Here is an 18,320-nt window from a genome sequence, read left to right as displayed (position 1 = left end):
GAAATTAACAGACACGTGCACCCTTAACGTAGTTCTCGGGGGATATTCAGCGTGACACAGAGAGTGACAAGGCCGGCCCCTTGAAATACAGGTACAACAGAAACAGGAAGTAAGAGTGAGGGAAAATTGTGGTGAAAGAGTACAGCAGGGATCACCACCATCCCTGCGGAGCCTCGTGGAGCTTTAGGGTTCGGGGATATTCAGCGTGACACAGAGAGTGACAAGGCCAGCCCCTTGAAATACAGGTACAACAGAAACAGGAAGTAAGAGTGAGGGAAAATTGTGGTGAAAGAGTACAGCAGGGATCACCACCATCCCTGCCGGAGCCTCGTGGAGCTTTAGGTGTTCGGGGATATTCAGCGTGACACAGAGAGTGACAAGGCCGGCCCCTTGAAATACAGGTACAACAGAAACAGGAAGTAAGAGTGAGGGAAAATTGTGGTGAAAGAGTACAGCAGGGATCACCACCATCCCTGCCGGAGCCTCGTGGAGCTTTAGGTGTTCGGGGATATTCAGCGTGACACAGAGAGTGACAAGGCCGGCCCCTTGAAATACAGGTACAACAGAAACAGGAAGTAAGAGTGAGGGAAAATTGTGGTGAAAGAGTACAGCAGGGATCACCACCATCCCTGCCGGAGCCTCGTGGAGCTTTAGGTGTTCGGGGATATTCAGCGTGACACAGAGAGTGACAAGCCGGCCCTTGAAATACAGGTACAACAGAAACAGGAAGTAAGAGTGAGGGAAAATTGTGGTGAAAGAGTACAGCAGGGATCACCACCATCCCTGCCGGAGCCTCGTGGAGCTTTTTAGGTGTTTTCGCTCAATAAACACTCACAACGCCCGGTCTGGGAATCGAAACCGCGATCCTATGACCGCGAGTCCGCTGCCCTAACCACTGGGCCATTGCGCCTCCACAATTAATAATATAAATATGAATGAATAGATTATCAATTAAGCAAGAATTGGTGTCGACTTCAATGCTTCATCTGTTTCTTACCATTCATTTGTGGCTTCTATATAGAGTTGCTTCTGCGCTTCAGACGTATCAGAAACAGTAGTCAAATCTTCCCCATAATTTACAACTAACCACTGGATAATGTAGCCCTTACGTGTATGTGTGTGTGTGATCGTGACTAGAAGACCTTTCTCGATTTAGTTGATCATAGGCTTTTTTCATCCAGCATCCTGACCTAGGATTAAACAACTAGTTATTATTATTATTATTATTATTATTATTATTATTATTATTATTATTGAGTGAGAGAGCAGTGCATGTCATCAAAGTGACACTGGGGTAAAACATACGAAGCCCAGTATACCCATCATGACTACCCGTCTGATAAGGGTACACCAGGCACATGCATCACAACTATATGTGCGCGACATGGTGATCTCATATCAAGATAAACAGCGCATGACCTTGCAGGTGGGGCCCAGTTAGAATTTTCTTCAGGTCGAGTAACCCATCCCGCTCAAAAGGTCTCTGAATAAGGGTCGTTTAAGGATGTTGAACGAAACACCCATGTTTCCTGAGGCGAATTATTCAAACCCCAAAGAATCCCTCTCAACACATGGCTATGATGCTCCCCCACTACTTCTGCTCGTGATCAGAGATGCACATATCGTCAGTCACTAAGGGACATGCTCAACTGGTTAAGGTCAAACAACTGACAAGCAAATCTGTGGTATTATTATTATTATTATTATTAAGGCAGCAAGCTGGCAGTCATTAGCACACCGGGCAAAATGCTTTTCGACATTTTGTCTATCTTTACGATCTGAGTTCAGATTCCGCTGAGGTCGACTTTGCCTTTCATCCTTTCGATATCGATAAATTAAGCGATGTAATCGACTAGTTCCCTCCCATCAAATTTCAGGCCTTGTGCCTATAGTAGAAAGGATTATTATTATTATCGTGAACTTGACCTTTCACCCTTCTTGGGTGTCACCATGTCATCGTAGTCAACATCCTTTATTAGGGGACGGTGGGAGGCACAAGTCGTCTGTGTATGTATGTGTGTATTATAATCAAATATCTCGATACATGCACATATATATATATATATATATGTGTGTGTATATATATATATATGTGTGTATATATATGTATGTATATATACATATCAGCGCATGAATTTTCATAGTGTGTGTGTGTCACTTATGAACCACCCCACTAATGCATATCATACCCACCCACTAAATCTCTGCCCTTCCCTACCATCCCACCCCCACCCCCCAAACTCCCCCCTCCCGCACCCTTCAAACTCATTGTTCGTCGGTGACATACTTCATCACACTCCAGAGTAAGTGTTAAAACTTAAAGCCTTACCACCACCACCACCACCACCCTACGTACCTTCCCCCTTCTCTCTCTTTCTCTCTCTCTCTCCCTCCCTCCCCTCTTCGTTACTATATATTTATTGGTCATGTAAGGCACCACCACCTCCACTACTACTACCGCTTCGAGTTATAGCGGCGGGTTGGGTTAGGTGGGTCTGATATTTGACTTGAGGGATGGAGGGTCTGTGCGCTTTTACTATTTTTTTCTTTTTTTTTGGTTTGTTTTGTTTTGTTTTTTTTAAGGGTTAGTGGGACGTCGAGAGAGAGAGAGGGGAGAGAGAGATCACATCGCGATTTTACCACTAACATCACTCCCGCTTGGCAGCCATTGGATGTGTGACAGAACAGGAGGGTTTTTTCTTTACATTTCTTTTTGGTTCCAAGCGCTTCCACACACACACACACACTCTCTCTCTCTCTCTTTTTCTCGCCCAGCTATTATTCCTCTTAGGGGATGGTGGTACTACAAAACAAACTCCACTAGCCACCACCACCACCTTCAACAACAGCAGTAGCAATAGCAGCATCAGTAGGAGCGATAATAGCAAAACATCAACAGGTTTAGTTCTAAGAAGCTGGAACAACAACAACAACAACAACACACAGATGCCTGTCTCTACCACAGCACATGTCATTCAAACTGGTTCCCCAGAGAAACGGCACCGCCATCAACTACCCTCGCTCATTATGGCTCCCTGGTCTTTCTACCCTGAACTTCTAGGTAATATCTCTCTCAAATAATTAATCATCTTATAACTTATACTACGTTTACCATGTTTACACACACACACGTGTGTATGTGTGTGTGTGTGTATGTGTATAAACGTGCATGTTATGTGTGTATATATTTACACGACATATATATATATATGTATTATATAACACATACAATTATATCTTAAGATGTGTAACAAGATATTTATAAGATGTATATATGATATATATTTTTATTTACGAAATTTGTGTATGTTTATGACGTATTATTTATTCACACATATATATATATATATATATATATATATATACATATTATATATTATATATTGATACAAAGGCTGCGAGATGGCGGAATCGTTAGCACGCCGGGTAAAATTCTTCGCGGCATTTCGTCCGTCTTTACGTTCTGGGTATCGAATTCTGTTGAGGTCATCGCTGTCTTTCATCTTTTCGGGATCGATAAATTAAGTACCAGTGAAACACTGGGGTCGATATAATCGACTGTTCCCCATTCCCATATTTTAGGCCTTATGCCTATAGTAGAAAGGATTTTGTATCGACACATTACATATATGTGGGTATACATATACACACATTCACACATACTTATATACACGCACACACTCACACATACTTATACACACAAGCACCCACGATTGTTTTTCAATGCTCTTCTAGATGAGAGGAATCTCGTGAGACAGTGTTTTCTGCCCCGTGCCCTTCATCTCACCAATCGATATAGCGCAACGTTGCGATACTTCTTACCTGTTCTAAAACCAATTTGTATAAGTAAATGTTTATACACATGTGTATATATTTATATGTATGTGTGTGTGTTTATTTATATACAGGATCATCATTTCGTTTTCTTTTAATATTTGGCTTTGCTATGCTAGCCTTTTCCAGATAATGCATGCTCCTTGTGTCGCCAAAATGAGAATTTTAATTTTTAAAGATTTTTTTCATTTCGTTATTGGACTATTTTCGGTTGACAGTATACGCTGCAGACCGTCTTTTCCTCAATGTCTTCAATAAAATTAAATCTAAGACTAAATTCCACCAGGAACAAGTTTTTGTGTCTCAGTTTCCCTCGCCTTTGTAGCTGAAAGTAATTACCAGTGGCGTTTGGAGCTGATTCAATCAGCTGTAACCGTTGGCAGGTGATATATTGGAGTACCGGATACATGTTTGGGACTCTGTTCAAGCAACTGTGACCGTTTACAGATTTAGTGGAGTACCAGTCATGATATGGGACTGATTCAACCAGCTGTAATTCTCGGCAGACAAATAGGTGACCTACACGCGTTCTGGGTATTGGTTCAATCAACTGGGACCATTGACAGATATAGTGGAGTACTAGACATGTTCTGGGGGTACATTCAACGAACTTGACCGCCGGCAAATATAGAGTAGCATAGGCATATACAGGGGTTCTGTTTAACCAGCTGTAGCTGTTGGCAGATATAGCGGAATACCAGACATACTCTGGGGTGAAGGGGGGATATTCAACCATCTGTGACATTTGGCATATAGTGGAATACCAAACACGTTCTGCAACTGATTGAATCAGCTGTGATTTTTGACAGGTGAAGTTGAGTACCAGACATACACTGTGGGGGAGGGTTAGTTCCAGGTAAAATGCCTTTAAGCTCTGCGACTTTTTTTTCCGTATTTTGATGTTAATTTCAAATGTGGTTTTGCAGTCGTAAGGAATCGGTTAACTAAATTTCCAGTTGTACCTGTCAAAAATCGTTGTTATTGTAAAGAAATCCATAAAAAGGGATTTGCCATCGTTTATTTATCTCTGTGGAGTGGAAAGATGAAGACGTTGTGGATGTGACATGTCAAACGAGCTATTTCCTCTATACAAAAGCCGCTAGTTTAATAAATTTGTATCCGCTTTTCTTTTGATGAAAGCGACGTGGCGAATTGCTTTACATACAAACTTAGTCTCTCCAATTCTTGCCGGTGGAGGGGAGGTATTTTTTTTATTTTTATTTCATTTTATTTCTGAGGGAGTTATTAAGGCAAAGGCAAGGCTGCTGTCTTCCATCAAAGAAGATAGAAACAGAAGCTAGTTAAGAGGAGGAGGAAAAAAAACTAAGGGTTGGGCCAACCCCTACATCCCGCTTCCATTCTCCTCCACAATAAAAGTGGCAATGACTATTTTTATGGGTCATCGGTATAAATAAAAACACGCTAAATTGGGTATTGGGTTCTAAAAAATATCTGTGGGTGTGTGAGAGAGAGTAAGAGAATGGTATTTAATTGCAAAGATACAGATTTTGTGACGCGAGTGGGGTTCGTTTGTTTATACATATATATATATATATATACTCACACACACACTATTTCATTGTTTTCAGTCAGTGGTTCTATTTCTCCCGCCCCACCTCCACCACCGGAACTTTAGGGACAGCTGAAACCTGATCGGTAGTTTTACTGTTTACAGAATCTTGTATATGCAAACCCACCAAAAATTGCCCCCACCACAACCACCACCACCGCTGCTGCCGTCGCCTACCCTACAATCCTTACTAACCCATCTCAACCACACACACACAAACACATATACATGCACACATTCATTTACACAAAACAACTGTCCAAAAATGTATCCCTTTGCCCTTTTCGTGCTGCTCCCACCCTAACCTTTCCCTACTGTGTCTGTCTGACTCCCTCCTATCTTAACCCCCTGCAAATACAACAGCTCTGAACCATTCCAGCTGGTCTGGTCAATTTTTATCTTTTATTTAGCCTCTGCTTGACCTCAACATCTAACTAATGAGGAAAGTTCCTGCCCCCTTCATTCTTCCCCTTCCCCCTAGCAACGAGGTGGGGTGGGGGGCTCATCCTTTACTGCTCCACCACCTCCTCCTGCTAGTTCTAAAAACCTTTCTTTCTCTATTGCCATATAATTTATTTACCATTTTCAGTGTCAAAGAAATTCTCCCAAACCTTTGCTTTATTGAAACAAAAGGCTGGTCAGTGTTGTTGTTCCTGCTGACCCTCGGGTCAGCAGACATCCAACAGGCTTATGATAGAAAGTATTGGTCCGTTGTTGTTGTTGTTGTTGTTCACCCTCAGTTCAACAACAAAACAAGGCAGTGATCAAAGGTATTGTTTTAAACCTTTGTCATTCACTTTTCTTTTTTTTTCTGAAACAATGTATCTAACACCACATTATTCATACTTCTTTTTTTCTCTGATGTAAAAGTGTGGCTTGAGAAATTTGACTGCTATTTATTAGCAGGTCAAGTATTCACCCTGACTTCATAGTGATTGGAAGTGATTCCTGGAAGAATTTTAAAAGAGCTACCATTTTTTAAAAAATCCAATTGAGATCCAAATTACTTAGGGTTGTTTCATTGTCTGATGTGGGAGGTCCACATCTACATTAATAGTTTCTATTGTATTTATTCATTCAATTTTGTGGTTAAGGATTATAAGGGTCATATATCTAGCTGTATGTAGATTGGAGTTTGTTGAGCTGGTAGAATCATTTGAGCATCAGACAAAAATACTAACAGGCTACATCCTGAAATTTGCAAAAATACAGTATGGTCACATTTGGAATGACCATCATCTGTTTAATTTGGGTTGCCTTGTGACTAAACAGCAACAACCAGTGTTTATTTTACTAAACCTATGGAGGGTGGGTGAGGGCATTTTTTTCTTCTCTCTTACAAAATGTCAGTATATCCTGTATCCAATCTAATCTCAGATTAAATATATTATTCAGGTTCAAATCATAAGAAAGATACCAGAATATTTCTAGATGTCGAAATTGTGTTGCTATTTGGTTGGCAACTGATGAGGGGTTGGACTTCTTTGTGTTCTTTGCCCATCATCTCCTTGTACCACATTAAGTTTCCTTTCGTTGTTGTGTCTATAGAGTTTTAGGGAAAATCACCCTGAAATCCAATATATTAGAAATCTCCCCACTTCAGCTCATGAGCTACAGTTCGACCCATCATTAGTCTACATGGTTAGTCATCTGTCAAATAGCATGGTCTCAGGATCATACTTACAGCTGTAGTTGACTGGACTGAACACTAATCCAATAAGCTATACAGCAATTTTTGGTGTAAGAACCTACAAATTACAGCACTCACATGGGTATATTTACAGCTAAGTCAGCTCACTTGCTATGGAGTTAAGAGTGCTAGCAACATGGTTTGAACCAACAGCTTATAGGTTGGGTTGTCTTGTAACTTAACAGGACAACCAACCAATAAGCAACCCCTTCTCGCCATGTCCCTGTCTCAGGTGCATTTGCTTATATCGTGACACACTCATTGTCTTATTCGTAATAGAGCATGACTCTGAGTTTGGTTTCTATCAGCTTTAAATCCTGCTCAGCTGCCTTTAGTGTGTGTGTGCATATATATATATATATATATATATATATATATATATGTAGCATGTTTGTGAAGGTAATGTATACACACATATATTGTTCCTCCAAAGCCTATAAACACTGTTATATGTATATATATAAAAAAAAAATTTTGACATCACTGACAACATTGGTGGTGGTGGTGGTGGAGGTGACGTCATCATTGTTTTAACATCATTCATTTTTATTTTTTCCTCCCATGCTGGCACAAGAACAAAAGTACTGCTATTATCATCCGCACTCCTTGCTGTAGGGTCCCTACCCCGCTCTGTGGGCAGCACCACCACCACAACCTGGGAGACTGTCATTCATCCTTGGGGGCCCCTTGGTGGTTATATAAACAAATCATTAATTGCTCTCATCAATTGCATACAATACTCCCCACTTTGGTCTGCAGTGATGGGAAAACCAGCCTTTCACAGAGTCATACATATTTGTGTGTGTATATATATATATACAGCATGCATAAACATATATGTCTATGTGGTGTGTGCGCATATGTGTACATAATATATGCATATAATATGTTCGTATATATATATATCTTTTTATATGAAATTATGCGTCTAAGTTAGCATTTTTGTATGTGTGTGCATGTGTATACATAGATGAATAGATATAAAATGAATATATCTGTGGTGTATGTGTGTATATATATATCTTTTGCAAACAAAGTTCATGGTATTATATGTGTCTTCATGTGTGTGTGTGTGTATTAATCATGGGTCAGCTGGATTGTAGACAACCTAGGGCTAAAAAATAATATATTTAACTCTTTCACTACCCTATTTCTGTAGAGATGCTCTGTGTTTCTTTCTATTAATTTTAAATGTAACAAAGAATTTAGTAAATTAAATTTATCTATCATTCTGCTAGTGTTAGGAACATAAATTGTGATTAAGGTTTGGCGGAAGATTTTAATTTCATCTGGGTTGGTATCAAAAGGGTTAGGCAGAGAAAAGTGGTCGAAACTTCCAAAATTCAAATGAAAAGAAACTGGTTAAATCAGTGATATTTTAAAGAAAAGTCAGGAGACCCTATTCAATAATGCAATCTAAGGTACATTGCCTTTTCTCTCTAATGTCCACCCTTCCATGTTTGCAAGGGTCAGATGAAATTTACTGAGGCTGATTTTCCGCAGCCAAATACTTTTCCTGTCCCCAACCCTCGCCTGTTTCCAAGAACGGTTATATTTCCCCATATTCTTCACAGAATACTGAGAAAGAATAACATTCACTCACACTAGGCTTTTTTCAGTTCCTGTCTACCAAATCTACTCAGCAAGGCCATAAGAATAGAAGGCACTTAGCCAAGGTGCCAAGCAGTGGGGTTGAACCCAAAACCATGTGATTGGGACACAAACTTCTTAACCACATGGCTATGGCTGTGCCATTCACACTATGTTTGAAAAGTAAGGCAGGGTGATCACAGCTGGAGCGCTTTTGATAATAAGTTTGCTTTATAACTGTTGCTTGTTAAGTCTTTCTTTCACCAGGCTTCATACAATTCTAATTACGCAAAGAGAGAAAACCCAGCTATCAGGCTTTTGTCTGCAGATACATGTACAGAGTTATATACATCTACACACATTGTGTACATGTGTATGTAGGTATACATATGCATATGTGTGTGTGTACGTGTGTGTGTGTACACATGCATAATGAAAATCTTGTGCCAGTATGTTCATAGTAAAAATGGACATATTATTTTTAGATGAGGTCTACAGTTGAACAATGGGGCTTACATATTCAGCTGTGAACCAAACATACACAGATACAAACGTGATAGCATTTGCTGTTACACACACTCATATGGTAGTGGTAAAGCAAAAATGTATATATGTAATGCATAAAAGCTAGATGTATATATATATATATATATATATATATATATAGCATATATACTATGTTAATATATATGTATATAAGGTAGGTAGTTAGAAAGATATGTATGTATATGGTTCGTATGCTGCCAATTAAGACTGGGTTTTTGTCTCTTCCTTTCTCTATCTCTCTCTCTCTCTCTCTCTCTCTCTCTCTCTCTCCCTCTCTATGTCTCTCCCTCTCTATGTCTTTCCATGTTTTCCTTTCTCCATTGGACATTCAAAAGATGAATTAAACAGCCGAAAATAGCAAGACAGCATTCAGCTGCAGCACTACAGCGGAAATGTTGAAATTCCAAATGAATCAAAATCTTTAAATGTCTGTCTCTCCTTCTCCTCCCTCTCTCACCCTCTTTCTCTCTCTCACTCTCTCTTCTCCCCCCCCCCCAGTTGTTTTATACAACTATACAATATACACTATCACATATAATTTCAAGAGTAACATGGCATTGGCAGGAATGGTAAGGTGCCAGACACCAAATGCTTTGCATACAACAGTATGTGCTTTCATTGTATGCTGTGAGTGGTGGAGGGGTTACAAGGGAAGATATACGTCTTTGTTTTGTCATTGCTTTCCAGTTGGTTGATGTGATGCAATAACTACCATCGACATTTTGGGGCGGGCGGGGCAGGCGGCGATAGAGATATCTAGTCTTAATTCTTGCCTGCGAGATCAACATCAATAGTGTGTGTGTAAGAGAGAAAGAGAGAGTGGGAGAGGTCAGGTACAAGTGGGGCTAAATGGAGAAGAAGCTTGCTTCCAAACCATGTGGTTTTGAGTTCAGTCCTACTGTACAGCATCTTGGGCAAGTATCTTCTACTAAAGCCTCTGACTGACCAAGCCCTTGTGTGTGTATTTTGGTAGATGGAAACTGAAAGAAGCCTGTTGTATATATTTATATATACATATATATATATATAGGTGCTGGCGTGGCTGTATAGTAAGAAGCTTGCTTACTAGCCACATGGTTCTGGGTTCAGTCCCACAGCATGGCACCTTGGGCAAGTGACTTCTGCTACTGCCTCAGGCCGACCAAAGCCTTGTAAGTGAATTTGGTCAACGGAAACTGAAAGAAGCCTGTCGTATATATGTCTGTGTGTGTGTTTGTCCCATCCCCACACCATCGCTTGACAACCGATGTTGGTGTGTTTACATCTCCATAACTTAGTAGTTCAGCAAAAAGAGACCAATTGAATAAGTACTAGGCTTACGAAGAATAAGTCCCAGGGTCGATTTGTTTGACTAAAGGCAGTGCTCCAGCATGGCCACAGTCAAATGACTGAAACAAGCAAAAGAATAAGAGAATATTTATATATGTGTGTGTGTGTATGAGCATCCAGCCATAGAAACCATGTTGAACCAGACTGGAACTTAGTGTAGCTCTCTGGCTTACTGGTTCCAGTCGAATTATCTAACTCATGCCAGCATGGAAAGCGGCATGGTTGTAAATGAGCATCACTGTCATACAAGTGGTGGTGTTCTTTTCCAGTCATAAATGAAGAAGCATTTCTGGAAACAGGTGAGGATGGGTGACAGGAAGGGCATCCAGCTTTAGAAAAGCTGCCTCAACAATTTCCATCTGACCCATACAAGCATGGAAAAGTGGGTATTAAAGCAATGATGGAAGTTCAATAAAATAGTACTGGGACCAATGCATTCGAATTGCCTTAGAGAGGGTGGTGCTACAGCATGGCCATGAATTCTTGATAAACCTTCTGGTTCAGCAAATTAGTGGAAATTTATGTGATTATGATTTGTAGTTGACTCTGGTTTTGAATTATTTTGCAGAGATTAGTGGAAGCTTATTATGTATGTATGTATGTATGTATGTATGTATGTATATATATATATATATATATATATATATATATATATATATACAGAACGCCATGTTGGATCGTTAGCCCCTACATGCAATTTTTTTCTCTCCTTGTTTCTTTTCTGTGTATCTTTCTGTCGAAGAGCGTAGGCTCGAAACGTAAAAGACTTGTTTTATTTCTATTCCTGAGCGCCATACTAATACATTATTTGTTTGTATTCCACCTGCCTTCGTCTTTTGTTTATTTTCGTAAACCTTCCGTTATATATATATATATATATATATATATATATATATATATATTATATATATATATATATTTATATTTATATACAGGGTTGGGCAAAAGTAAGTGAAAACCATTTAATTCCAAGATTAAGATAAAATTATTTTATAAGAGATTTCGCTAATAAATAGACAAATGTTGAAAAAAAGACGATGATTTTGACTCACAGCGTTCAATTATTAAACATTCATAACAGGAATGAATAAATAAAATTGAATATTAAGGGTTTATGGAATTTTGATTTACTGTCGGGTGACTATTGACCAACACTCTCTCTCTCTCTCTCTCTCTCTCTCTCTCTCTATATATATATATATATATATATATATTATATTATATATATATATATATATATATTATATATATATATAAATGTTTGTGTGTGCATACATTCATACACACACACAAGTATATTCAAGTGTGATTTTGTACATATTTTACACATAAGTATATCTTGGTGTGTGTGTATGTGTGTGTATATTTATATATGATTATTTATGAGAAGGCAATTATTTGTTATGTACCCAATACACACGTATATGCACAGAGATGGACACACACACACATACATACATAGATGGATGGACAGATAGATATACAGACATATCGTATATAGAGTAATATATTAAATGCTATTAATAACAGAACAGAATTTTTTTCATTTTCCTTTTTATCATCTCTATTTTTTTTTCCTTCACAAACTTCAATAGGGAAATGATCCTATGTGTTACATTTTTGGCACAAGAATTACAGCTTGATATTTGGTTTGAATTTCAACAGGGGTCCTCCCCAGGTGGCCATCCAATTATGTGGAATGTCACAAACAGATAGTTCCTTGCACTATAGCAAACTTATGTCCTTGACCCCACGGCTTTTGTTTGCCTGATTAACCAATAGAAATCACAGCAACTTACATTTTTCCTGTCCTTTTTGTTTTGTTTTGTAGATTTTTTTTTTTTTAAGTGGTGTGATTTGATGTGGTTGGGGCAGAAAGATGAAGAAATCAATAGTGAAATATGTCTTCTGATATTATTTTAAAGAAATATATATAAATTTAAGGAAGAAAAAGAAAAGATTTATTTATTTATTTATTTATTTATCTAATTATTATTATTTACTTTTTGTGTGTTGTTTTAAATTTCTTAATTTTATTTCGTTCCATTATATTTCATCTCATCAACAATTGAAGCATTGCAAGATAGACTGAGGGCTTTGGGCTTGCACCCACGTACTAAAATTAAATAGTTCTTTATAATTAGCGTGTGTGTGTGTAGTTGACTGTTTAATATGTAAATAGTTTCTGGTTTGAGGTACAGGGTTTGCAGTTTTGAGGGGAAAGCAGGCTTAGTTGATTCCATCAACCACAGTACTCAACTGCATTCTTTGTTGTCTTCAAAACGGAACTGAAATAAAGGCAATATATTTCAGAAGGAATATGGCAACAAAAGGGTTAAAGGAAGCTGAAGAATGTAGCTTACCGTTTCTGATTAGTATGAAATATATCTTGTTTTAAATTAAAAATGCCCTCCGAAATTGCATGTTAATTCATGTTCCAAATACAAGCTTCATAAAAACAAAATTAATTGAAATAGGAAGTATGGGCAACAGAAGGGTTAACAAATTCAAGTTTTGGGAATTTTTCTTTGTGTGTGTGTGTGTGTGTGTTTGTGTTGTTTTTTTATAGAAAAATATAAAATTTTTCAGGTTACTATATAATTGTAGTAAATTCTGAGCAGTCAATTATTTCTTCTGTCAAATTACATTGTAAAATAGCCAAGATTTTGTAATTTTCTGATTCGCATTTTCTTTAACTTTTTCTTTTTCTCATATATTTTCTTTCCACAAAACTGGCATTAATATACATTGATATGGTCACATATTTTGTAAAAATGCCACAACTGATTCTGCAAAATTAAAATTATACCTGGTCTTAATGTTAATCAAACCCTGTGCATAGTTATTCTCAACATGGTTCCTGCAAATGAGCCAAGTGTAAAGAATTGGCGAGGAAGTCTGTGAGTGCAACACTTCATGACTACTTTCCATACTGGAATTGGTAGGACAGTTTGACAAAACTGAATGGGTTGGTGAAGCATGTCTTAAACCAGCCTCACTTCCAATATGGTTACCATTTTTGGCTGGATGCCCTTCCTAGCACCATTCACTTCACACACACACACACACACACACATCCTGAGGTTATTTGCCCAAGGTGCCACGTAGTGTGACTGAACCTGGAACCCTGTGGTTGGGAAGCAAGCTTCTTACCACACAACCACACCTGCACCTAAAAGATAAAAATAAAATAAAATAATATACCCTTATTGTAACAGAGCACTCAATCTTATTTCTTAAATAGGGGCAACACTCAATTATATATCCCTCTTTCACCCCATCCCCCACCCCAGCGCAAATGTATGTGTTCTTTGTTGCTGTTCATTTTAAATTACTCCTTCCCTCCACACACATACCTATATCCATCTTCAGATTCCGTAGATGGTAGTCCTGTCTATATTACATACCAAACATCTCTGCCATTTAAAATTAAACCAAATCAATATATTTCTAAATCCCTGTAGACAACAACTTATTATTTATGGCTAGCTTCCCCTTTTATTTCGATTTATCTCCGTATTTTATATGTTAATTGTGTTGTTGTTGTTGTTGTTGTTGTGTTGTTGTTGGCGGTGGTGGTGCTACTGCTGTTGTTGTTGTTGTTGTTTGATATGATTTTGTTAAAAACATGCTAAATCAAAAAAAACATGTTTTGTGTTTTCCTTGTTAATTTTTAGATTTTTTTTTTCTCTTCGTGATTTAAGCGTGCTTCACTAAGTGGAGGAGAAAAACCACATCATCATTATCATCATGTCTATGATGGTGATGATGATGATGATGATTTAATAAATATATTACATAAATAAATAAATATGAGAGCATTTAACACCAGAGAATAAAGACAAACATACTTATACATATATACTCAACTTATATATATAATGTATATATATATATATATATATATATATATATATATATATATAATATATATATATATTATGTATGTATAATATACATGTGTTTCTAAGCATAAATAGAATTGTCTACACATATATGTATATATATATATATATAAATATATATATGTATGTATACACACACACACACACACATGCATGTATGGACACAATCCTATTTATGCTTGGGGATATATTATATATATATATGTACACACACACACACACATAGGTATATACATACTCTTTAAAATGTTTATCAAACACATATACTTACACACTCAGATACTTATAGATAGGTAGATTAGCACACACACACACACACATACACATATATATATATATATATATATCATGCATACACATGCACATACATTTGTATATAAATATATGTATAATAAACTGATACATATATATACCCTCTTATTTATTGATGTGTTTATATAGGCATTTGCTATATATGTACAGATATTGTATTTTATATTCCACCTAGTGGCTGAGAAAGGAGTTGAAAGTTTTTTGAAGGGGTTTTTTTTTATCAACCTTCATATCTTTAAGTGATTGAAATATAAAACCTGTCTTTAGTGGTATTTATGTAGATACATACATACATAGTGGAACAAACATATGCATTTGTGTATGTATGTATGTATATATATATATATATATATATATACATTCCTCTATGTGTGTGTGTATTCATTACTCTTAAGCAAGAATGCTCATGACAGTGACTCCAAAGCTTTGAGCCAACTGATCCATCATTGGTCTGCGATGCATTGGAGTTAACTCGGCAGAGACTATATAAAAGCAAGATTAACTCTAATGTATTGTAGATTAACAATGGCTTAGCAGGCTGGAACTTCGAAGTCACTATATGATAAATTTGTACTCTGCAAAAGTATTGAGTAATCCATCAGATTGATGTAAAATTGTCTCTATTACAACTGAAAATTATATGTCATTTGACTGTGGCCATGCTGGAGCACCGCCTTTTAGTCGAGCAAATCGACCCCAGGACTTATTCTTTGTAAGCCTAGTACTTGTTCTATCTGTCTCTTTTGCTGAACCACTAAGTTACGGAGACGTAAACACACCAGCTTCGGTTGTCAAGCAATGTCTACCATATCCACTCACAAGGCTTTGGTTGGCCCAAGGCTAAAGTAAAAGACACTTGCCCAAGGTACCATGCAGTGGGACTGAACCCAGAACCATGTGGTTGGTAAGCAAGCTACTTACCACACAGCCACTCCTGTGCCTGTATATATATATATATATATATACACAGCCACTCCTGTGCCTGTATATATATATATATATATATATATATATAAATTAAATAATGAGGGTAGAAATTAATATTAAACAATTAATATCAATTTAAACCAGTGGCTTGTAATATGATTTATATATATGGTTCTACCTTTTTCAATCTTCTAAATACTTACATATCTGGGTATTTAGAATCCACAGATATAGGTAGGTAGATATGCATTCCTTCCATGTTTGATTTGATTTCTTTTTTTTTTTTCATTTTGCATGTTCCCACACTTCACCACCCACTAAGTGTTTTAATATAATCTGTAAGCAATAAACTTCCTTCTCTATAATGTTTACAACATTGTGACATTCCATTCATGGCCTCAACTGACCATTTTTTTCTCCTCCCCCCCCCCTCTTGTCGCTGATCAGCTCTGATGCTCTGGAACACCTGAGAGAATACTTTTTTTTCCCTTTTTGTCTTTGGGTTTTCTTGTCTAAATGAATCTTCCAATGTGCCATTCCTATCTGACTTTAGTTTCCATTTCATGTATTCCTCAGATACTTATTCTTGGAATCTTTTTTTTTTTTAGAAATTTCAATTTTTTTAATAGTTCAGAGTTTCTTACTTTTTTTAAAGAAAAACTCATTTAATAACTATATTTTATTACATTAAGATAAGTATGCATGTTTGCGTGTGTCTATGCATGTGAATTTATGTCTATATGTGCATGTGTGTGTGTGTACATGGAAAGAAATTCTGCCTTGATGCTAAATTCCAATTTTTCTGTAAAAAATGAAAGATTGAGTCTGATTTATTGAAATTTTTAGAAAAAAAATCTTCAAATTCAGCCACTGAAATGTTCATTTTATTTTATTTTTTTTATTTTTGTATTAGGGGTTGGGTAGGGTGGGCTTGGTTTATTTTATTTTATTTATTTACTTATTTATTTCATTTCTATAAAAGTAAAGCATTTATTCCTCTGCAAGTTGCTGGATTTGTAACCAAGTTGCATTCTCACTTGAAGCTATTCCCCCCACACACACACATACCTTCCACACTTTATTTTATTTAATTTATGCCCCTGTGCCATTAAGGAACTTATCCCCTCTTCTCACAGCTCTCGTCTAAAATACATTGACAAGATATGTGACAGTCTTTGTGCATTAGTCCAGAAAATGCAAATCAATATTTCCTCGTTCAGTTTTGAACCAAAGAATGGATATTAGAAACAGAATAAAAATGATTAGGAATTCAGTAAAATAACTTGTTTTGGAACATAAATTAATACGAAATCTTAATGAAGGATTTCAATTCAGATCATTTTAAAAGAGAAAGTTTGTTTCAAAGAAGGCAAGAAAGTATTCAAGTGATCTAACCAAAATGGTTAAAATAACTGGGTAGACAAAGTACCAGGAATTATTTTGTAGTTCCTTCTGTTTTTGTAATGTCAAATGATTCCAAGAATCAACTTCTTTGCTATTTTCCTGTGGTGATGGTAAAGATGGGTGGTAGAGTGAATTGGTAGAGGTTTTAGAATTAGTGTAAAAACAGTAGCTGTTTCAGTTTTCTATAACAAACTTCTCCCTGTTCCATACTTAGATAAAAAAAAAAAAAGAAAGAAAAAAATTGAAATCTTTATTTATTAAATATTATCTAGTTTTATCAAAGTTAAACTTCAAATAACAGCTTATCTTTAAATGTAAGCTTTACTCTGATCCCATGCTTTAGATTAAAAGATTACTAAGAAACGGAAGCCTTCTTTATGGTTATCGCAGCTTTTGGATTCTTGACTATTGCACAATCTTCAACCTTGGAATCATAACCCCTTTTAAAGCATAAGCACGTGGCTTAGTGGTTAGGGTGTTGCACTGATGATCATAAGATTGTGGTTTCAATTCCTGGACCGGGTGATGCATTGTATTTTTCCACAAAACATTTCACTTCATGTTGCTCTGGTCCACTCAGCTGGCAAAAGCCAATGTCCCTGCGATGGACCGGCATCCCATCCAGGGGGTAGTATATACACCACAAAAACCAGGAAACTGGCTCTATAAATTTATATAACTCAGGACTGAACTTTAGCAGCTTTATATATATATATGTATATACATGCATACATTCACATGCACACAAAATCACCTTATGTTGTTTCCAATACTAACATCCATAGTTTTGCTGGTTCATCTTAAGGACAGCTGAGTTAAATAGTGAGGTGGTGGTGGGGTGGGGATAGTTTGGGGATTGGGGAATGGAGGTTAGGAGAGAATTGCCACCCTAATATAACAGGAAGCATAGTTCTTTATAAATTTGCCACCCCCACCAACCACTTCATCTCAATGCTTACCCCTCGTGGCAAAAGTAAAAATGAAAGAGAAAAAGCGGGGGGGGGGGAAGAGCAGAGTTGTGTGCGAACGGCCAATTTCATTTCCTCCCTTTTTTTACGTTGAAAAACCAAAAAAAAAAAGAGTAAGAAACGTTTACATCATCACATTGAGGACTAGAAGAATAAGCAGTGGAGAACTTTTGGAATAACCGGATGTACTTTATCATACAAAAGACGTTCTGCAAAGCAAAATTGTTTATTCAAAATGAAATTAT

General features: G+C 36.9%; 1 protein-coding gene across 1 annotated transcript in view; it reads left to right on the top strand.

Moving 5' to 3' along the window:
* The first annotated feature begins 2,883 nt into the window (after positions 1-2,883).
* LOC115218419 (transcription factor SOX-5-like) overlaps positions 2,884-18,320 on the top strand; it is a 34,148-nt gene continuing 18,711 nt past the window's right edge. Inside the window, exon 1 of the mRNA XM_029788221.2 lies at positions 2,884-3,061. Within this exon, the coding sequence (XP_029644081.1) occupies positions 2,947-3,061 (115 nt within the window). The 5' untranslated portion in view covers positions 2,884-2,946. The remainder of the gene's footprint in view (positions 3,062-18,320) is intronic.

This window comes from Octopus sinensis, linkage group LG13, assembly GCF_006345805.1.
Source record: "Octopus sinensis linkage group LG13, ASM634580v1, whole genome shotgun sequence".
Lineage (NCBI taxonomy): Eukaryota > Metazoa > Mollusca > Cephalopoda > Octopoda > Octopodidae > Octopus > Octopus sinensis.
The sequence above is the reverse complement of the archived record's forward strand: the minus strand, read 5'-3'. Positions and strand labels throughout refer to the sequence as shown.